This window comes from Elgaria multicarinata, chromosome 13, assembly GCF_023053635.1.
Source record: "Elgaria multicarinata webbii isolate HBS135686 ecotype San Diego chromosome 13, rElgMul1.1.pri, whole genome shotgun sequence".
NCBI classification, from domain to species: domain Eukaryota; kingdom Metazoa; phylum Chordata; class Lepidosauria; order Squamata; family Anguidae; genus Elgaria; species Elgaria multicarinata.
Genome location: NC_086183.1, coordinates 6,664,619 through 6,687,744, shown reverse-complemented (window position 1 = coordinate 6,687,744; position 23,126 = coordinate 6,664,619). Strand labels below are relative to the sequence as shown.

The following is a 23,126-nucleotide window of genomic DNA, read 5'->3' as shown; positions in this document are numbered from 1 at the left end:
TAAGCCTCCCATTTAAAAATAATTTTAAAATCTTAAGAAATAAAATAATAATCACAAGGTGCAGGGATCCTGGCAGGCACTAAAGGAGGTGACAGCGGGCGCCAGATTGGGAGATCGCCGTTTATGCAGATGAGATACCACCTTCCGTTCTATTTTACACCATGACCTTGGGGATGCAAGAGGGTTGTTCTCACCTACTCTTCCTCAACACTGGAATCCTTTTTTCCTGGAGACATGCCAAAGCCTGATCTTGTACAGTTTCCAGAAGAGATGTAAGAAGTTTTTATTCAAACTGGTCTTGGTGGACAGGGATGGGTTTGAATAAGTAGCACTATTTCCCTCCCTCCCTCCCTCTTTGGGATGGAGTGATTTAGTAAGTCCAATTAAATGAAAAGGTTTCATAAGAACAGACTCAGGAGAACAACCGATAGGAAAGGAATTCATGTTATATTAAGAATGTAAGAAGAGCCCTGCTGGATCAGACCAAGGGTCCATCCATCAGCATTCTGTTCACACATTGGCCATGCAGCTGTTGACCAGGAACCCACAAGCAGGACATGGTACAACAGGACATTCCCACCCATGTTCCCCAACAACTGGTGTATACAGGCTTACTACCTCTGATACTGGAGGCAACGACATATTTTTGTCTATGACTTATATCTCACCACTTACGTCAGGACATACTCATGATGGCTCTCAAAGGTTTAAATATAATTTGATGGTTTCCTCTCCTTTTATTGTAATTATGGCTAAAACGTACAAAGGTTGCCTAATAAACACATAAACACACACACACACACACACACACACACACACACATCTAACTGTATATCTAACAAAATTCACAGTAGTAAAAAAAACCCCACCCAGGAATGATTTAAAAGCGGCAGGCAATTCAGAAATGCTCCAAGAGCTGGAACTAATAAGAAAAAGCCCACTGGGAAAAAAAAAACTGGTTTGAAAGCTCACCTCAAAGCAGACAAAAAAGGTCCACATGCCCTGTGAGATTATTCTACAGTCTGGGTGCCACTACTGAAAAGTCCCTGTCCTGACACCCACCTGCCATACATCTATCAGTGGGAGGGGCAGAGAGAGGGGAGTCAGATGTAGAACCAAGTTCTGGGACAGGTTTATATGGGGAGGAGCAATTCCAAAGATACTCTGGTCCTAAATATTTTGGGCTTTAAAAGATCAAAGCTTGAACTTTGAGTTAAAGCTGGAAATAGATTGGCAAGGAGTGAAGTTGGCAAAGGGCTAGCACAACACTCGGCAATCTGTCCTGGCTGCACAAATAAACGGATTCTGCTCACCACGTCCCAAAGAACAAATAAAGACTTGTAACATCAGAAAATGGAAGACCAATTACCTGCTGAATTCCAAGGCACAGGTATAAGATGCTGTCGGGGTCATACTTTTCACCGTTTGGTCGCCGCACCTCCTGGATAAACTGGCACAAGCCGAAACTCAACTCCGAAAAAGAACAAGAGAGGATGTCCTCTTTGAGCTTCACAGGCCGAACTGCAGGAAAGAGAAGCATCTATAGTGGATCCACCTCCTGTGCAAGCAGAAATAAGCAGCCACCTCTAACTCAGTTCTCACGATCAGAGTAACCGGGGGCACGGTCTCTTTCCCTTTTCTAGCTCCCTGTGCGCCTGAACAGCATAACGTTAATCATCAGTGGAGAAAAGCCAAGGATTTAATTAATTAATAGCAAGCTATAAAACTTAACTTAGATACCAAAAAAGCCAAAACACAACTGTTGGAATGAGGAACATCAAATATTCAGATTGCCCTAGGTGGGGCCTTACTACGGCAGCTATTCAAAAGGACAGAGATTTGGAAGGTTTGGGAATGGGAGAGGACAAGAAGTGCCCAGCAATCCTGTAGGGGAAAAGGATAGGAAGGGTTTGGGAGCAAAATACACTCAACTGGAGCATGTCCTTCTAGAATTATTCTGCTGAAGGCCCCAGGATAACCTTTCTACTCCCATGGTTCAACCCAGATTAAAAACAAGAAAACGTTACCTCCGAATTTCAGGTCTCCTTGGTCTTCCTGTGCATTTTTCCATTGGACCCAGTTCTTCCAAGCATTCACCCCGTACATGTACTTGAGACTCATCCCGGAAACAGAACAGCCTGGGTAGGAACTCTGCACAAGCATCCGGGGTTCCACTGAGACTATGGACTTCTTCCTCCCCTGAGGGAAAGCCAAAAAGTGTGCAAGGGGCTCAGAGCATGGCCAGCGGAGGCATCGCTAGGCTCACTCGCAGGGTGAAGTAAGGTGGCCGGTGGACCCAAGCCAGCGCGTTCCTCTATTAAACTATTTCTATTTGGGATCAGCACGTGGCTGCGGAAGTAGGACCAGAATTAGGGCCGCCCACCCGCCCCAGGCTATCAACATTCGCATTGGAAGCATTTGTGTAAAGGAAGCAAAGCCTGTGTGACTTGCTGATGTTTTCAGGAGTGTGGGTCTGGCCTGTCACTCACCTCTCACTCCTCCAAGTGGCTGACAAATGGCAAAAGGGGGCAGGAATAAAGGATTTGCAAATGGGTGGTAGAATAAGAATGCACGTTCCCTGAAAGTGACACCAGCACCATGTGATTAACGTCAGTGTGGTGTAGTGACTTGAAGGATCAGGCTAGGGTGACATGCGCTCTCTCTCTCTCTCTCTCCCCCACCTACCCACCCACCCCCACCCCCACACACTCACTCACCTACCTCACAGGGTTGCTATGAGAACTTAAAAAGGGTGGGGGAGCGAATGAAGATCCACATATGCCACCTTGAGCTCCATGGAGGAATGGTAAGACATAAATGTAATAATGATCACAGAAGGAATTTGGGAGCTTTACCTTAATAGGCTAATGGGCAATGCACATACCATTTTCCAAGTGGTTGGCAATAACCATCTAGAACATAACCTTGCGATACTTAAACCTATCTGATATGGCTGTTAGGATTACTAAGATAATGTGGTGCTTTGAAGCTTTAAAGATCTCAAATCTGTATATGCCTTAGTGTGAGTGTGTGTACTTACTTTTTAATGGATTGTAACAGACTCAAGCGCAAGACAGAATAATACACACACATTTCACAGATTCTAGAATCATAGAATAGCAGAGTTGGAAGGGGCCTACAAGGCCATCGAGTCCAACCCCCTGCTCAATGCAGGAATCCACCCTAAAGCATCCCTGACAGGTGGTTGTCCAGCTGCCTCTTGAATGCCTCTAGTGTGGGAGAGCCCACAACCTCCTTAGGTAGCTGATTCCACCGTCGCACTGCTCTAACAGTCAGGAAGTTTTTCCTGATGTCCAGCCGGAATCTGGCTTCCTTTAACTTGAGCCCGTTATTCCGTGTCCTGCACTCTGGGAGGATCGAGAAGAGATCCTGGCCCTCCTCTGTGTGACAACCTTTTAAGTATTTGAAGAGTGCTATCATGTCTCCCCTCAATCTTCTCTTCTCCAGGCTAAACATGCCCAGTTCTTTCAGTCTCTCTTCATAGGGCTTTGTTTCTAGACCTCTGATCATCCTCGTTGCCCTCTTCTGAACACGCTCCAGCTTGTCTGCGTCCTTCTTGAATTGTGGAGCCCAGAACTGGACGCAATACTCTAGATGAGGCCTAACCAGGGCCGAATAGAGAGGAACCAGTACCTCACGTGATTTGGAAGCTATACTTCTATTAATGCAGCCCAAAATAGCATTTGCCTTTCTTGCAGCCCTATCGCACTGTTGGCTCATATTCAGCTTGTGATCTACAACAATTCCAAGATCTTTCTCATTTGTAGTATTGCTGAGCCAAGTGTCCCCCATCTTGTAACTGTGCATTTGGTTTCTATTCCCTAAATGTAGAACTTGGCATTTATCCCTATTAAATTTCATTCTGTTGTTTTCAGCCCAGCACTCCAGCCTATCAAGATCACTTTGAAGTTTGTTTCTGTCTTCCAGGGTATTAGCTATCCCACCCAATTTGGTGTCATCTGCAAATTTGATCAGCGTTCCCTGCACCTCCTCGTCCAAATCATTAATAAAAATGTTGAAGAGCACTGGGCCCAGGACTGAGCCCTGCGGCACCCCACTCGTTGCCTCTCCCCAGTTTGAGAAGGTTCCATTGATAAGTACTCTTTGAGTCCGATTCTGTAGCCAACTGTGGATCCACCTAATAATTGTTCCATCTAGCCCACTTTTAGCTAGTTTGTTAATCAGAATGTCATGTGGTACTTTGTCAAAAGCTTTGCTGAAGTCAAGATATATGACATCCACAGCATTCCCACAGTCCACAAGGGAGGTTATCCTATCAAAAAATGAGATCAAATTAGTCTGACAGGATTTGTTCCTGACAAATCCATGTTGGCTTCTAGTAATCACTGCATTGATTTCAGGGTGTTTACAGATTGACTTCTTTATAATCTGCTCCAGAATTTTCCCAGGGATGGATGTCAGGCTGACTGGTCTGTGGTTCCCAGGTTCCTCCTTTTTGCCCTTTTTGAAGATAGGGACAACGTTAGCCCTCCTCCAGTCGTCCGGCACCTCACCCGTCTTCCATGATTTTGCAAAGATAATAGACAAAGGTTCTGAGAGTTCTTCCGCTAGCTCCTTCATTACTCTTGGATGCAGTTCATCGGGCCCTGGGGATTTGAACTCATTCAAGGAAATTAGGTGTTCTTTGACCATTTGTTTATCAATCTCAAACTGCAATCCTGCCCCCTCAACTTCTGCTTCACTTTTTCCAGGGGGGTCATAGATCCGCTTTTGGGAGAAGACCGAGGCAAAGTAGGAATTGAGCACTTCAGCCTTTTGTTTGTCGTCTGTTATCAATTTGCCATCCTCATTAAGCAGTTGAACCACCCTTTCTTTCCTCTGTCTTTTACTACTCACGTATCTGAAGAAAGCCTTTTTATTGCTTTTAGCATCCCTCGCTAATCTCAGCTCATTCACAGCTTTAGCCTTCCTGACGCCATTTCGGCACTTCTGCGCCACTTGTCTGTACTCTTCTTTTGTAGCCTGGCCTTCCTTCCACTTCCTATATGTATCCCTTTTTGTTTTCAGTTCATCAATAAGCTTTTTGTGGAGCCACATTGGTTTCCTCTGTTGTCTTCTATCTTTTCTCCTTGTTGGAATTGTTTGTAACTGTGCCTTTAAAATTTCATTTTTTAGATACTCCCACCCATCCTGCACTCCTTTTCTTTTTAGGCTCCCTTGCCACGGGACCTTACTTATTATAGTTCTGAGTTTATTAAAATCAGCTTTCCTAAAATCCAGAGTACGTGTATGGCTACGCTCGACTTTTGTCTCCTTCATAATCAAGAATTCAAGTATGACGTGGTCACTTTCCCCCAGAGTTCCCGTAACTGCCACTTTATCCACTAAGTCATCCCTATTGGTCAATAACAAGTCAAGGATTGCTGACCCTCTAGTTCCTTCCACCACTTTCTGTAGGAGAAAGTTATCACCCATACATGTCAGGAATTTCTTGGAAGGGCCGCTTTTGGCAGTAATGGTCTCCCAACAGATATCAGGGTAATTGAAGTCCCCCATCACTACTACATCACACTTCCTTGAAACACTGGCAATTTGTTTCTCAAAAGTTTCGTCCTCGTCTTCTCCTTGATTGGGTGGTCGGTAGTAGACTCCGATTATCATATTCTTTTTATTCCTAGCCCCATTTATTTTAATCCAGACGCTCTCGACGGGGCTCCCAATCTCATCCGCCTGTATTTCTGTGCAGGGATAGGTATTTTTAACATATAGTGCAACTCCACCTCCCTTTCTATTTCTTCTGTTCTTTTTGAACAAGTTATATCCTTCAATTGCTATATTCCAGTCATGGGAGTCATCCCACCAAGTTTCAGTTATACCTATCAAGTCGTATTTGCCTTCATGTAATAAGAGTTCAAGTTCATTCTGTTTGTTTCCCATGCTCTGGGCATTAGTATATAGACATCGAAGACCATGTGTTTTATAGTCTGGCTTTGTTCCTACCTTGTTGCAGACATTATTTTGGGACTCTGTTGGAGCTGTTCTCTGTACTGTGGTGCATTGGCCTTCATCCATTGTTGCCTCAAAATTTACGTCTCCCACCCCCGCAAGATTCAGTTTAAAGCCCTCCTGATGAAGTTCTTCATGCTGTGGCCGAACTCATTCTTTCCAGCCCTTGTGAGGTGCAACCCATCCCTTGCCAGCAGTCCATGTTCCAAGTAGCGTAGCCCGTGGTCCCAGAATCCAAAACTCTCACGACGGCACCACCTTCGAAGCCAGTCGTTCATCCGGAGTATTTTTCTTTCCCTTTCTAATCCTCTTCCAAGAACCGGGAGGATGGATGAGAAAACTACCTGGGCCCCAAAGTTCTTCAGTTTCCTTCCCAGAACTTCAAAGTCTGAAATGATTTCTTCGTAGCTCTGCTTGGCGACATCATTTGTTCCCACATGGATGAGAAGAAAGGGGTATGTGTCCGTGGGCTTTATGAGCTTCGGTAACCCTTCAGTCACATCTCTAATCTGTGCTCCAGGGAGACAGCACACCTGGCGAGTCCATGGGTCTTCACGACATACTTGGGTTTCAATCCCACGCAGCAGGGAGTCTCCCACAACGACTACTCTTCGCTTCTTCTTGGTTGACCTACCTTCTGTCTCTTGGTCACTGTTGCATGGTGCCTCTTGTACTTCTTCCTCTGCAAACTGTCCTTCAGTCTCATTCTCCAGAAGCTGAAAGCGGTTGCTTAACTGCAGTGGCTCCACCGGTGCAGAACGCCCTCTAATTCCTCGTCTAACTGTCACTCTTTTCCAGGGAGTTTCCTCTTCATTGGCTTTCCTCCCCTCAGCATACTCCACTTCTGCTTCAGCTAGCTGTTGTTCTTCAATCTCATGTGCTTCTTGTTGCTGTTGCAGTTCCACCGTTCGGTCTAAGAACTCCTCGACTTCTCTTATTCCTTGGAGGGTGGACACTCGCTGCTCAAGTCCTCTCACTTTTTCTTCCAAAAGTGCCACCAGCTTGCACTTGTTGCAGGTGTACGCCATGTTGAGCTCAGGCAGAAACACGAACATTGCACACCCTTTGCAGGTCACTACCTCTAGGGACTCCTTTCCATCCATAATGTCGATTTCTGCTTTTGTTTTTTTTCCCCTTTTTGATTATAGTAGAATTGCCTTTGCTTTGTTGTGTCCTCTCTGAAGGTACACAACTATATGAGGATGTCTTAATCTTTTGGGTTTTTTTTGCTTTTGTTTGGTGGTGGTTTTGTGGGGGTTTTTTTTTCTCTTTATGCTTTTCTTTTTTCCCCCACCTCTTTTTTATTTTTATTTTATTTATTTATTTATTTTATTATTATTATTATTTTTTAGAGGCCTCCCCCTTGGCCTCCCCTGCCGAACTCCCCCTGCCAAACTCCTGTTTGCTCTTCCTGTTCGCTCGCTCCCTGGGAATCTGGCTTACTTTTCTAGCTCCTCCTTGAGCTGGGCCAGCTGCTTTTCCCTGCTTCTGCTCAGCTCCAAGTCAGGAACCAGAATGAGGTCACTCTCACTCAGCACTCAGGAGCACATGGCAAGCACACGGCCTCTTTGAATTGGCAGCCTCCTGGGTTTCCTTGAGGCTTCTCTTGTTCCCCTTTCCTTGGTCTCCTCTTCCCCTACACTCCCCCTGCCAAACTCCTGTTTGCTCTTCCTGTTAGCTCGCTCCCTGTTCGCTCGCTCACTTTTCTAGCTCCTCCTTGAGCTGGGCCAGCTGCTTTTCCCTGCTTCTGCTCAGCTCCAAGTCAGGAACCAGAATGAGGTCACTGAAAGGCCAACAACAATCAGCAGCAATTAGGCACTGATTGCTGAGACCAACTGACAATCAGGCCACTCCCCCTTCAGCTCCTGCAGCAATTATAAACACCAACCTCTCACTCAGCACTCAGGAGCACATGGCAAGCACACAGCCTCTTTGAATTGGCAGCCTCCTGGGTTTCCTTGAGGCTTCTCTTGTTCCCCTTTCCTTGGTCTCCTCTTCCCCTACACTCCCCCTGCCAAACTCCTGTTTGCTCTTCCTGTTAGCTCGCTCCCTGGGAATCTGGCTTACTTTTCTAGCTCCTCCTTGAGCTGGGCCAGCTGCTTTTCCCTGCTTCTGCTCAGCTCCAAGTCAGGAACCAGAATGAGGTCACTCTCACTCAGCACTCAGGAGCACATGGCAAGCACACAGCCTCTTTGAATTGGCAGCCTCCTGGGTTTCCTTGAGGCTTCTCTTGTTCCCCTTTCCTTGGTCTCCTCTTCCCCTACACTCCCCCTGCCAAACTCCTGTTAGCTCGCTCCCTGTTCGCTTGCTCCCTGGGAATCTGGCTTACTTTTCTAGCTCCTCCTTGAGCTGGGCCAGCTGCTTTTCCCTGCTTCTGCTCAGCTCCAAGTCAGGAACCAGAATTTGTTGCATTAGACTGGGCAGGGAGAGAGGCAGTGCATCAGAAACAGCTTTGCCTCTTCCTCACTTCCTGACTCAACTGGGACCTAATTTTGTGATGGAAGATGAAGGAGACAGCAGCAAACGAAGAGAGGCAACTTGGGATGTGATGGGAGAGGGTCAAGGAGCAAGAGGAATTAGAGGAGGGCTGAAGGAGGACCCGACACCCTCAAACTGCCATCAATGCCTTTCCCTTGGAGTAAGATGTAAGAAGCACGCAAACCAACAGCAATCCTTACCCTTCTTTTCGGCTGTGGAAAACCGTCTCTGTGTCTTCGCCTCGCTCGTGTACGTGAGTGAAGACCTAGGCCTTTGCTGACCGGGTCAAAGGAGTCTAAGTTGGGGACAAAAGCAGAGATTTAGCAGAAAAATAGCAGCAGTCCGGATAGTGAGTATGCAGGGTAGGAGGCTGCTCTCGAACAGGGAGTCAATTGAGGAGTTACTCAAGAGCGTGGGTGCAGGGACCGGAAGGCCACGGCCCAGGGAAGGCGGCACATTCCACACTGGGGAGCATTTTCTCCCAGCGCTGACAAACCTGAGGGGAAGTCGGCCTCCAGGTCCTGCTCCAGCTCCCCTTTGGAAAACTGCCTCAGTTCGGGCTCAGGCTCGGGCACAGTATTTGAGCGTAAGGCATAGTGGTTCAGTTCATCCTCCCAGCTGTGAGGGGTTGACACTGCTTCAGACTCCAAGTCACCGCTGTACGTGCTGCCTTGATCTGCAAATGAGAGGAGGAAACGAACGATGGGGCACGGAGAGAGAAAGCCAACAGGCAGAGAAGCCAACAGGCAGACAAGGCCAACAAGTACATTCCAGAAACCACGTGGCTGGTTGCCTATGGCAAGCCCAAGTCACAGAATTAGATTTGGAAGGAGCTTTGTAGGCATCTAGTCTAACCCCCCCTACTCAATTCAGGCAATCCAGAGCTAGAGAATTCCAAACAGATGGTTGTCCAGACTCTACTTGAAGACCTCCAGTGAAAAAGAGCCTTCCACACTTACAAGTAACAGCAAGTCCCCATGTCGAAGGGCTCCAACCATCAAGACATTTTCCTCAAAGTTCAACCAAGATCTATTCTTCTGTAAATTAAAACCCTTTAGATCTAGTTTAGCCCTTTGTGCTGTCTCTAGGCAACCAGGCAGGGAAACACTGTGAAGTTGTGATGCTTATTTCTCCCAAAAGCTAAGGTAGAAATGGACAGGCAATAATAAAAACTTTTTGTGGACTATTAACTGTGTGAGCTTATGTGCTATGCTGAATTGCGTACCAACCTTTCTCAAATATCTTAGGGTCCAGGAACAGCTCGTGCTCAGATGTTTGGGAGCCTGAATCAAATGAAGAAGAGAACAAGGATACACCAAGGTAGTTAAAGGCAAAAGCAAAGAACCAAACAATCCAAAAACATTAATAATTCTATATGAAGCCGATTATTGAGCAAGACCATTGGTCCAGCTAGGCCACGGCGGTCTACTCTGAAAGGTGATCGTTCTGCAAGTTCTCAGACAGAGGTCTTCTACACTACCTGCTGCTCAATCCTTTTTAACTAGACATGATGGGAACAGAATCTGGGACTTCCTGCATGAAAAACAGGTGCTGTGCTACTGCACTACGGTCAGTGACCTCTTTCATCTTGAGCCTATACAGGGCAGACGGTTATGATGGCTCATTTTGCATATTTATTCAGAACACTGATACGTCACCTTTTACCAGTGACTTCAAGGCAGTTTACATTTCGGTTACTAGTTAAAGGCCTGTGAAATTTCGTGGGGCTCCTGGTCTCCTCCCTCTTTCTCATTACAGTTCTCAGTGGCTTCATTCCCAACATCCCTCAAATAAGGAATTCAATGAAAATTGCTTGCAGAATTGCTTAAGTTCCCAAAACGTGCAGGTGATACATGAACAGGCATTTGCAAATCTGACCCTCTCTTTGGGAGATCAATACAGCAGCTACCTGACAACTTGAAATGAATAAATTTACCTTTCCATGTAAGGTTCTCTCCCCACCCCTCTATTGCATGTTCTCCCCCCACCCCCTGGCAGCCTTCACTAACTCCTTTGGCTTCCTTGAAAGAACAGTCCTGCACCTCCTTGAGAGTGTTCCTTGTCCTTTTCATCCTCAGCGATCATTTCTGCCATCTGGAGGAGATCTGCCTCAAAGGGAGTAGCAGAATTCTTCTCCTTGACATCTGGAATGGTTTCTATTGCCTTAACAGCATTCTCCGGAGCAGGTGGGATGAACATCGGAACTGGGACCTACAGAGAAGGTTTAATGTGTGAAGATGGAAAGATTTGGTAGGGAGCAGAAAACACACAAATTTTGTGGGTAGATAATCACACTCAAAGTAGTCTTCCTTTTGCTTTTGTGAGGAATCTCAGTAACAATACAAGCGACTCTCCTTATTCCCCACAAGCTTTGCAAAATCACCCATGTTTCCTTCTTAACCCTCTTCAAACTGGAAAACCTCTTTCTTGCAACAAATCTCTATCAAGATCTGGCCCTTACAATCTCAGAAGAACTCTACCCCGAAGGGTTAGCTTTATGAATAAAAAAACAAAGAATCTTATGGCACTTTATAAACTAACAAATGTATTCTGGCATGAGCTTTTGAGAACTATTCTCAATTTCATCAGATGCCTTTTTAAGACACACACCTTTTTAAAATGGATGCCCTCAATTAACATCTGGCCACTAATTCAACTTGGGCCCATCCATAACCCCTGGGTGATGGCCACGGTCTACTCCCACAGAAAACGAAGAGAGAAGGTGGTCTACAGCTCACCAGTAGTAGACCACTCACAAGTTTCTGGAGGGCCACCTAATGCCTACAAGTTGCTGGGATTCCTTCAACGAATGCTGAACACAGGGAACAACTTATGCTCTTAAGCAAAGTGCGCAGATTCAGGGTCACTCAACACGAAACAGTTGTGCCTTCGCTGTTAAAAGATGGCGAGTATGCTCATCAGTGTGATGCACCAGCGTACACAGAGTGCAGCGCTCTTCTCAAGCACTGCTGCGGAGGCACTGCGTACTGCTGAGGCTGACCACGACCCGACCAGTTTACCCATTCTTTGGTTAGCCCATCTTTGAAGCCGCACTCTTAAAGACAGGTTGCCAAACACATCACTTACAGGTACAGGCATTCCCAATGGAACTGGTGTGTACTGGGTGAAGAGATGAAGAGGGACTGGCACAAACACTGGTACAGGAACAGGCACCATGATGATTTTGGGTGGAACGTCTTCTTCTTCTTCTGTTAAAAGCAAAAAGCATGATCCCTGGAGAAAAGCAGCTGGCAGGTCATTCATCTTCCTCAACTTTCTTTTGCTAACCACAACTGTTGCTTCTAACTCACCATCCCTTTCAATATGGAAGCATCCCTATATGTTCTCTGGGACTCATCCATGCATGCAGTTCTTAGAAGATTATTCCAAGGCCAAGGAAAACATAACAGATGACCCACAGCTAGCTTACTAAGCTGGAACTTTATTATAGGAGGCCTTGGAAAGGGCCATTAAGAAGGCTGGGAGGGATGAACCAAAGTTCCGCGTGTCTTTGCTAGAGGACTCTGTTGTTTCCTACATTGGGATATGCACTTACCCACACACTCTATCATACACGAGGAACACATTCTGGGAATGCAGAAGTCCCTCTACAACCCAATGATGGGACTTGACCTACTGGGGCAAATATGCCTTCCAGCCACAAGGAAACACTATACAAATGAGCTTTTGTAGACTCTTTACTTAGTGCACCACCTCTCCTACTTTGCTAATGTAAGGACTACAACTTCTTTCTTCTGCTCTGACTTGCAAGGGAGCCGTGTATTGCAATTAGTGCTGGAGACAGAACTGAGAAAATGCTTGCTTCTAATTTTCCAAAGGCCACTGCTTCTTTCTTCCAGTAGCTTTTGGGATATTACAAGGGCTGCTGTTCCGGAATAGGAACATTCCTCTTCTGTGGTGGGAGGATGCGCTGCAACATTGTGTTGCAGGTCCCACTGGGTTTTTTTTTTAATGATTACAAACTGCATACAGAAGCTTTTTCATCCCACCCAGCAAAATTCCCACCTCCTTCACGACCAGTACTTTGTGTGACATTTTAGCTGGTCCGAATAAGTGTAAAGGTGAGTGCTACTTCACCATTGTTTCCCTAAGGACCAAAACAGCTACTTGCCATGTTTTTCTTTTTTACAAAAACAACACATACCTGTTTGGCATTCCTTATGCTGCGTATGCGGCTTGCAAGAGGTGGCCTTGGTCTGCGTTATGGGCTTGCACAGCAAGGCTTTGTTCTTGAGAAGCCGGGGAGGTTGAGAGGGAGGCAGCTTCAAAGCATCCGTCTGAGTACTTGCCTGGTTTAAAGTCAGAAAACGACATTCACGGGCTTTTTGCTGCCTTTCTTAAAGGACTGACATCTTCACAAGCAGCACTAACGGCAGCGAGTCTTAGGGCACCACCCTAAGCACGTTTTGACAGGAAAAAAGCCCTACAATTCCCAGATGGCTGGGGCACGTTGGGAATTGTAGGATTTTTTTCTGTGTAAATGTGCATAGGATTGGGCCCTTAGTTCACCAATCTCCCTAAGCCCCACCTCTTCCCCTCCCATTAGCAGTGTCTGTGTCTTTATCTCTGCTATAGGGAAGATTACTGATGAGATCATGTTTATGGGGTTTGCATCTTACATCTTCCTATTTGGGAAACTCACTTCTTATGGAAGCTCCTTCTCTCACCATCAGCTGGGGAAGTTTTAATTTTTTAATTTTTTTTACTGGTTTAGATAAATGCCTGCAGCCTAAGCTTAATTTCACTGCTGGTGGTGTGGACTGACATCTGTTAAAACACACAATAAAATCAAACGCAGCAAAAGCAAAGGTAACCATGTGAAACGACTTAAAAGTTTTCGGAAGCTGCCTTGAGTGCCATTTCGGAATTATGAAAGCGAGACACACTTTTTAAAACCAAGTAAAACCAAGGTATTACTACCAAAAAGGTACAAGGAAGTGAGGGAAAGCTCTACATATAGAGCAGAAAATTTGAGTATTAATGAAAAGATGGAATATAAACAAAAACAGATATTGCCATTAAAGCTCTTAAGTAGATGACTGAGATGTTTTCCAGGAAAACTTACATCTCCAATGATTTTTGCTGTTACAGTAGGAACTGCACCTGTTAACAGGAAAAAAAGTAAGATATTTGTTTACCCCTCTTCATAATATTGTGTGTATTATGTGTTAGTATAAACAGACACACTAGGAATTACAGAATTCACAAATAAACACTCTTAGATCATTCTGTGCTCTTGTTTTCCACAGCAACACAATATCAACTTTTATCCCAGGAAATAAAAAAACCAACAACCCAGGCCCTAACAGATGTCAGAGAGGAGACATGCACACACTCTGACAAGCTCATTTACAGCTGCCCTACCTTGCAAAACGTTGTTGGAGTTGGCCGTGGGCTGAGCGGCGGGAGCACTGGCGAGGGAAACCACGTTTGCAATGACTGGGGTGGAATCCTTCCTGAGAGATGGAGGGGCCCCTGCCAAGGGCGTTGGTGTCATGGAAAGATTTGCTGGGTGGAGGAAGCAGAAGAAGATTTAAGGAGCATGAATGGGAATGGCACCAAAGGCCAGTGTGTAACTCACGGACGTAAATAACTCAATTTCTCTATACCAAATATATCTATGAAAGGTCCTGCAGGTTTGAGTGTCACCTATGATAGTTTCAGGGTCAACTTGCTATGGCCCTGCTTGCTCCAAGTGCTCTATCTGAACGGAGCGGCAAACCAAACGTTCAAATGAACAAAACAGTGTTACTGCTTATGGCTCTGGAAACTATAACGTGGTTTAGGTTTAATAAAAAGGCACTTTGAGCAGAGATGCAAGATTTGATTTTATGCAAACAGTAAGGCTGCACTGCTGGATTATGACTTAGACGTAAGCCCTACTGAAATCAATGGGACTGATGTCTGAGTAGACATGCATAAGGAAAACGATCCCTTCTCTTTGACCTGTCAAGGTAAACTGAAGGGAGTCGTTCGCTTTTCTCCATTAGTGAAACTAACCTAATTTCTACTTTTATTAGATTTTTAAAAAACGTGGGTTTTTTTTGCTTATTGACACATTTTTCTCTTATTACACTGGAATCTATTACCAGTGTTGGCCTGGAATGGGCACTTTTTTGTGCATATATTTTGTGTGTGTGTGTGTGTGTCTTGCATATTACTCTGCAAAATGTGTTAAAAATCTATTCCTATCTTCTATTGACTGGATACCAGACCTGCATCTAAAAGGAGAAAGAAGGCTGTGTGTGTGTGTGTGTGTGTGTATCTTAACCCAAAACGTTGGATTCAATCCCCAACACTGCAGGCATAGCAGTAACTGCCAACCTTTTTGGCAAATATGTCACAAGCCAAATCCAAAGTGCGAGGTAGTGCCACTCATATGTAGACTCCACCCTCCAGTATCCTACATTGGGTTCGTTTCTGATCTGCAGAATTGGGGGCCAACAGCAGTGTATCATGGAAAAAAGGCAGGCTGGAGTGTAAGCCTGACCAAGCTACAGCCAGTCTGGGAGGGGTGGGTGGAAGCATTCCTGTCCCGGCAAATGTTCAACTGACACAGCCCGCGTCATCTGTGCCAAAGGCTGAGCACATTACAGCTCGCTACAGACAACAGATTCCGGTCTACTCCACTGCCCAGTATACAGATAGCTGGAGGCTTCAGCAGTCACAGCGTACGCACATACAAACCCCTCTCTGCAGCTGGGAACCACTGGAACAACAAAACCCATAGCAACAGCAGCGACACGGCTGGGCTTCTTTTACCTGTATTGTTCTGAATTGGTGGTGGGGGCGGCGGGGGCGGGGGTGGAGGCGGCGGCGGATCCGATGCGCATTGTTGGTTGCAAAACATCAAAATGCAAAGCAAGTTGCAAAAATGCTTGATTTCCCCTCGCCATTTCAGAGACTCGCTGAGTTTGCCCTGCCTTTTGCACCCATCACATTTGGACATCTAAGGAGAAGAAAAAACACAGGTGCAGGGAGATTAGAAAATAAAATAAAGGACTCTGTGTACACATAAGTGACTGCTTTGACCAAATAATCCTTTTTGTTGTATTTGGCTTCATTTTGCAAATACTTTTATTGACACAAATCATAGATGGTCACCCAACTAAAAACAGGCAAAAGATAGCAAGCAGCTCTGTTGGTATTTAAGGGGCATCTGGTTGGTCTCTGTGGCTGACCGAGTGCAGGACCTGTGGTCCAGTCCAGTATGGCAATTCCGATGTGGTATTGTGTATTACATATTCAATACTTCTAGAATACTTTGAAATCTTTACTTGGTGCTCCTTACAAAAAAAAGTAAGTCATTCACATTATTCATATTTACTTTCCAATTTTAACAATTGTACTAATTTTCCAAATACAAAGATAAACAAGCAAAAACAAAGAAAACCGTATCAAGTTTAAACCTAGTTGTTGACAGAGGGTGGAACATGTAACATATTCTCCTCCACCCCCTAACCTTTACTTTACAGGCCAAAATATAGGATTCACTGGGTTGCTTGGAGATTTCCTTTAAGATTCTTCATAATAACAAATTGCCTTTTGTCTTTTGCCATAATCTGAGGAAAGGCTTTGACAGAAATTGCTGCATATGTCTGTGATTTTAAATCAGGTGTTTTTAACTTTGTTTTGAGCTAATTTAACTCACTATGTCAATTCTTCTGGCCCAGCTATTTACTAGACTCCGTGTACCAAGATTTCGAGCTTGAAGGGCCTGCAGTTTTCCAGCTGACCCACCAACCAGGCCGAAGCAAGCTTTGGAGCGATTCCCTGGTACCTAACCCAGTCATCCATACAACATATTGGACAAGGCTCCCTACTATTGCTTTTCAGAGGGCTTGAAACAATAAAAGACAGATTTGAACCCCAGAGTTCCTTACCTGATAAAACAGAACTGTGAACTTCGACATGCAGTCCTCCGAACAGAACTCTTCCACCTTGCCCCCAAAATGATTCTGAACAAGCTTGGGAGACGTCTGCAAACAGTAGCTACACATCTTACAGTGGTTCCCCCAACGTTTGGCTAGGTCGTGCTTGTACAGTAGCTTGCAGCCTAGGATAGCACCAGAAAGAACAAATGACAGCCAGGTGGGGGGAATCTATCTCTAGCTCTTAAAAGTAAGACGAGATCATTTCAGGAACAAATTCTCTTGGCAACACGAAGACTAAAAGGGCATTTTAAAATGGGGGAAAAGGACAAAAAGAAAGGAGCCAGCACCAACGGGCAGCAGTGTAGGGCTTACATATTGTATGTGAATACAAAGGAACTTTGTCAAATCATGGGCTACTGAACTTTAACGATTTATTTTTAAAGGCAAATTTCTAGTTCTCATGGCTTCAGAAATAAGTTTGAGAATCTGAGGGCAAACATGCTAAGGAGTTTTAAACAACGTGTAGATTCTGACACTGGCTGGGTTCATGCAGCACCCTAACCCACCATGGGTTATTGTGCTGTCTGAACGTAGTGTGTTTTCTACAGGCTATGCTAATGTGTTGTCCAAAGACAGTGCATTTTCTGCAGGGTGGCTTGGTTTCTTTTTCTCAAATAAGCCGCCTTGAGAACCATGACTTCTTGTTGGGTTGTTCAGAGCAACCCTGTGGAAAAAGCATTTGTGTTCAGACAAGACGATAATGCACCCTGAGGAAAACATGCTGTGTTCAGACAACACAATAACCCATGGTTTAACAACAAACCACACCAGTTGAGTTTGCGTGTTGTGTGAACCCAGCCATTGCTTTCACCTACTGTCTTCATCCACAGCTGTCCATTCGCATGAGCAATGCCACCCATGAGCTGAGAGCTCACAAATCCAAGTCACAACGGTTCCCATAAGCTCTGAAACACCAAACCTCCAACATCACAGAATTTGCCATGAATTCACATATTATGCTGTTCTTACAAGTTGACCGCTCCTGTGAGCAAGAAGTGGCAAGCGCTAACAGGTGACCACTGCCCAAAGGGAACTTCATTACATTTTGCAATTCTCTTGTGTTCTCTTAGGTTGCAATACGGAATGTTTTGCAAAGGCTGACTTAAGGAACAACTAGCAAAAGGTGATTTTTCCTTGAAGATCACTAAATAGCCCCTGTAAAAGCTGGCTCTATTTATATCCCAAAACAAGAGACTTTACTGCCAAAACCGGCCCTCAAATTCTTGTTATCCCTTCCTGCACTGTGCTGAGCTTTCAGTGTGGCCTCATTCCTGTGGCAATGGACTGCAGGCTCATCCCCCATGGCCTTCCTTTCTACCACAACATGCCTTGGGACTGAATTTTCACCAAACATACAAACCCAGCCCCATCCTTTCTTACCCTCGCTACAGAATGACTTGTCGATGCCCGAGAACCGCACCGTCTCTTTAATAATCTTCTCAATCTTGCAATATTCACACATGGACATCACACAGTTTATCTTCTTGTAATCATCACAGCAGGTCTTGCCGCAGAACTGGAACATTTTGCCCTGCAATTAAGCAAGAATGATTCGATCAAACTGAAACCTCTGGTGCCTGCCTGGTTGATTTGGAAGAGGCCATGCCACCCCTACCCTTCTTCAGAGGGATGCAAATTCACCCACTTTCCCTTAAAGAACAGTGGCTGGGCCATTCCAACAATTTGCCAAGACCTGCCATTAGGGCTGGGTGTAAACTGCCATTCCACAGGCGCACAGAAAAAGCCTAGACAAAAAAGCACCTGGAAAAACTCAGCTTTCATTAAAAAAAGAAGAGACAACCAATGTCTAGTCCTCTAAACTGTGTGGCAATTGCCTGCTGAAATCTCAAAAGCCAGAAAGGTGGGTGAATAAGATTGGCAGCAACTGGGGGCAGGGGGGAAGAGAGTAGAAAAGAAAAGGACGCTTTTTGGGGGCCAAAGAATTATAGAACGAATTATTTATTTATTTATTTAAAACATTTGTATCCCGCCCTATATCATTATGATCTCAGGGCGGCGTACAGATAAAAGGAGACAGTATGCAAAAGGAGACAGTATGCAAACAGAATCAATTTGCATTACGTGCACAAGTCTCAGAATTCAGACTTCCTTGGTGCAGACTCTCTTTTCTAAAAAATGTAAGCATGGAATACACACAGCCTTGTCTGCCACTGGGCTTCTGGCTCACAATTGCAGCAGTCGTGTGTCCAACTGCAAGGGGTCTGTGAACAACAACAGCAGCAGCAGCAGACAGGAGGCGATTACCCGGTAATCAAGCAGTTCAGGCTTGGTTGCAAACAGGCGGTTGCAGTGCTGACACTTGAGTTTGACGACAGTGCGGGCGAAGGTGACTTGCTGGGACTGAGCGGCAAGCCTCTGGAGGCCGGCCGCGGCCGAACTGCTGACAGAGCTCGGGGAGACCGTTGAGGTAGTGCTGCCCGCTGCCGAAACCGTTGCTACCGAAGGGATGCTGACAATGACTTGGCCCTGCGACAAGGGTACCACCGAGGAGTTCATTCCTGCGGGCTTGTTGAACAAGTTCTGCAGAAGCAGCAGGGAGAAAAGAAAACGCATTTCAAGAATTTGTAAGACTAAGCGTACACCTGTCCGGTCACTGCTGCACTTGGCTTCAACATCAGTATTCCAGAAGAACTTGCTGGATCGGATGAATGGACCATCTTCTAGATCAGCACTCCAGTGGTGGGTGGGCAGATGCCCTTGGGGAGAGCAGCCCATAATTATCCCAGCACCTGGTAATCTAAAACATGACATGGATGTCTTCTCCTCCCCTCCCCACCACACACACACACTCACTCCCATAAGCTCATATTTCCTGCCCTGAGAGTCGACCTGTCACCAATCACCATGCCTTTCCTTCCTTTTAATTGTTCTCAGTTTGTCTAAAAGAAAATTTTAAATTCTTGGAAAATTGATCACACCCTCATACATACAAAAAGAAAGAATAAGGCAAAGCAAGCGACAACTCAGAAGTCTGCCTAATGCATCACTACTGTGTCTGTTCCGATCCTCTCAAGTTTAGAAGATAAGAAAACCCATGCCGAAACAGACCAAGGGTCCATCTATTCCAGCACTCTGTTCACACCGTGATCAGAGTGAATATGTGACCATGTGAACATGTGACCAGCTGTTAACCAAAGCCCACAAGCAGGACATGAGTGCAACAGCACACTCCCACCCATGTTCCCCAGCAACTGGTGCACACAGGCTCACTGTCTCTGAAACAGGAGGTAGCACATAGCTATCACGGCCCGTAGTCATCGATAGCCTTCGCCTCCAGGAATTTGTCCATTCCCCTTTTAAAGCCATCCAAATTGGTGGCCATCACTACATCTTGTGGTAGCGAATTCCATAATTTAACTACATGCTGAATCTCCCACTAATCAGCTTCATGGGATGACCCCACTGGGTTCTAGCATTTTGAGAGTGGGAGAAGAATGCCTCCCTATCCACATTCTCCACACTATGCACAATTTTGTGCACTTCTAACATGTCTCCCCTTAGCCTCCCTTTTTTCCAAGCTGAACAATCCCAGCTGTTGTAACCTTCCCTCACAGGAGAGATGCTCCAGTCCCTTGATCATTTTAGCTGCTCTTTTCCAGCTCTATAATATCTTTTTTTAAAGTAGGTTTTGGTGAACAGTATAGACCCCTGGCCATGCATCTGGAACAGGAAGAGAAGGAATCGGTCTTGGCATGGCCTGGGGCTGAGCTGCTCCACAGACCGCAAAAGCCTGACACAGTTCTACTCCTGCCTTTCCTCTTTATTTTCTAGCATTCCCCATCCCTTCCCATGTCTTCTAGTTGCCACTTGCTCCTAAATATCAGCCATGTTGCCTTGCAATGCTGCACATCCTCAGTGTAGAAAATGACCACAAAGCGCAATGTGAAGCAGATCCTGATGCTGCAGTCCCCGATCTTTTTGAGCCAGTGAGTGCATTTGGAATTTGGGGGTGCTTTAGGTGCTCTGCCATCAGGGAAAGGTTTCCCGCAGCTGCCACAGGAGAGGGGCTTGCCCATTCATAAAATGGTTGCCATGGTGGCATGGCCAGTCAACAAAACTCTACCCAGGAGGCAAACTGGTGAGACTAAAAAAAAAATAGTAACTTGTTCAAGAACTAAGTACACATCATAGCTGGGGCTCTAAGCTTCAAAACCACACTTTTGAAGTCAAACAAAGGTGGCTCTTTGCAGCATGTCAACATACCAGTTAAAGAATAATCTTTTAAAATCTCACAAAATAGAAGTCAAGAGAGGCAGGGAACCGGGCAGACATCAAGGGAAGGCCCACAAGCACCATGTTGGAGACTCACCCCTTAGGTGCCACCACGCTCACCTGCAAGTGTTTATAACTTTTCTCACATTGCTTATGCGTTCTATCAGGAGGAAAACGATCAACTGGGCCACCAGAAGAGAGAGGAAACAGGGGGGCGAGACTGGTGAAGGATGAGATTGGCTCATCTGACAGCTTGATTATGTAACAGGACTGGAAGTTAAGACGTACCTGGAAAGCTACCACGCAGCTATAGCTGCAAAAATTGCGTATGCTCCCATCAGACATAGCTAGGTGATACTGAGGGATCGCTGAGGTCTTACAGCTGTTACACTGGACCTGGGCACCTGACAGAATAAACAAACACAGAAGACATACAGAAAAAGCAAAACAGCAAAAAGTAAAATAAAATAATGCATTTTAACTCTTCTACTTTCATGGGGAGGGGGGAAGGCAAAGTAACAGTTACCTGAAGATGTGACCATTTTCACTCTGTGTGCTGATAAGCAGTTCACAGAACAAAAGAGCTCTGTTTTCCCTACAGTATTTGTGTTTTCAATCATCTCAGCTGAAGACCTCAGATTTTTACACATTGCGCAGGGAGTGATTTTTGCTGACTTCTGCAGGAAGAGGAATAATACAGGTTTTTCTCCACCTCTGGGAGCAGAAACAGTTCATTTAATGTGAAAATAAGCTATCTGGACAAGTTAAGAGGTATGTGACAAAACGTAAACCAGTAGGGCACGGGGAAGGGCCACGGCTCCGTGGCAGAGGCCCTGCTGTGCAGGCAGAAGGTGCCACGTTCAATCCCTGGCAGCATCTCCAGGGAGAGCTGGGAAGGAATTCCTGCCTGAAACCCTGGAGAGCTGCAGCCACTGTCAAGAATACTCATCGTCTGACTCTGTATTAGGCAGCTTCCTATATTCTTATGTGTGAAGCTTATTTATTTATTTTATTTATTACATTTTTATACCGCCCAATAGCCGAAGCTCTCTGGGCGGTTCACAAAAATTAAAACCACAATAAAACAACCAACAGGTTAAAAGCTTGCTACGACAGCTTTATCAGAAAGAGTAGGAGGATACAGCCCCAATTCTCTTCATGTTAAGTCAATGGGATTCGAACAACGCTACTGATGGAAACTCAGGTCACCACTGAACAGCTGGAAAGTGACCGTGTGTTTGTGTGTGTCGGGGTGGGATTTGTCTTGGACAAATGGCAGACAGCATCAGAGTGCACAGTTCTTCCCCAGCCCTACACCACCAGCTTTTTCCCATGTGATGTGGAAAAGACACCCCTCTGGAATGCTGGCTTGGATAAAAGCAGCTGACAGGAGGGCCTGCAGGAGAAGAGAAAAGGTCCCCTTCCATGCTTGCCCACTGCAAATCACCTCCCTCATCCCACTGTTTTGCAGCCTTTGGGCAGACATGGAGGTAAAGTCCTGGCCTCTGTTATAGCGCTCCCTCTTATTTGGGCAGTTTCTCCACACAGATGCAGCTGTAAGGCAGCATCCTTTATCATTAGAGGGATAAACTTGAGGCTCTCCACCCCACTCCGATAGCTTAATAGGCAAGCTCATATTTCAAAATAAAGTTGTTGTTTTTAAAGGAGACAACTACCAAAGGGGGGAAAAAACCCAAACCTGTTTGTATGCAGTGACGCACGCTGAGCTGCAGAACTTTTTGGACTGCCCTTCTATCTGAAGCATGTGGCACTGGCCTGAAGCACTGTAGCAGTAACCGCCGCAGTTTTCACAGCAGTTCATGGTCAAATTGTTTGCTGAGCGGAACTTGGAGAAGCAGGCATCACTGCAGAGCTTGTGCACGACGTTCTGGTAATTCACTTCATGCCGAATCTGAAAGACAGGATCAAAGGGAGAGTCCAACGGCAGTCACAAGGAGGATCCGAGGCTGAGCTTCCCTGGAAGTAGTTATGCATAAAAGCATCTCATGATGTCCGTCTCTACATCAATGGCTCTCAAATGCTCAGAGACACCCTGGGCCTGGTTCAGATGTAATGCTAAACCACAGCTTAGTTTTAGTGAATTAGCGGTCTCAGACTGACTCTGGTTAGTCTCAAATAGGAATTTTCTTTTCCAGACTAGGCTAAGAGAGCAGAGGGGAGGGGCAAGTGGAATTCCACAATTCCTCCTGTGGAATTCCCTGCCTCTGGAGGTCAGGCAGGCTCCAACCTTGTACTCCTTTTGGCGCCTCCTGAAAACATCTTTATTCCAAGCAGCCTTTTCCTTAATATGCAGCCTTGAATCTCTGTTTTTTGCTTCTTTTAAATTTTGTTTTAACTGTTTTATTCTGTTTTTTTCGTTTTATCTTGTACACCACTCCAAAAATTTTCAATGGGGAGCGGTACATAACTATTCTAAATAATAAATAAATAAATAAATAAATAAGTGTAGGA

The 23,126-nt window shown here is 45.5% G+C and overlaps 1 protein-coding gene across 3 annotated transcripts in view; it reads right to left on the bottom strand.

Moving 5' to 3' along the window:
- The window catches only part of ZMYM4 (zinc finger MYM-type containing 4), a 63,045-nt gene that overhangs the window by 10,457 nt on the left and 29,462 nt on the right, over window positions 1-23,126 (bottom strand). For all 3 annotated transcript variants that reach the window (XM_063140672.1, XM_063140674.1, XM_063140673.1), the window contains 17 exons: window positions 22,354-22,566; window positions 21,181-21,331; window positions 20,943-21,058; window positions 18,687-18,962; window positions 17,802-17,952; window positions 16,371-16,543; window positions 15,250-15,436; window positions 13,852-13,995; window positions 13,553-13,590; window positions 12,632-12,776; window positions 11,554-11,675; window positions 10,509-10,677; window positions 9,696-9,749; window positions 8,963-9,142; window positions 8,667-8,761; window positions 2,028-2,199; window positions 1,370-1,521 (listed from right to left, as the gene is read on the bottom strand). In XM_063140672.1, the coding sequence (XP_062996742.1) occupies window positions 1,370-1,521; window positions 2,028-2,199; window positions 8,667-8,761; window positions 8,963-9,142; window positions 9,696-9,749; window positions 10,509-10,677; window positions 11,554-11,675; window positions 12,632-12,776; window positions 13,553-13,590; window positions 13,852-13,995; window positions 15,250-15,436; window positions 16,371-16,543; window positions 17,802-17,952; window positions 18,687-18,962; window positions 20,943-21,058; window positions 21,181-21,331; window positions 22,354-22,566 (2,538 nt within the window). The remainder of the gene's footprint in view (window positions 1-1,369; window positions 1,522-2,027; window positions 2,200-8,666; window positions 8,762-8,962; window positions 9,143-9,695; window positions 9,750-10,508; window positions 10,678-11,553; window positions 11,676-12,631; window positions 12,777-13,552; window positions 13,591-13,851; window positions 13,996-15,249; window positions 15,437-16,370; window positions 16,544-17,801; window positions 17,953-18,686; window positions 18,963-20,942; window positions 21,059-21,180; window positions 21,332-22,353; window positions 22,567-23,126) is intronic.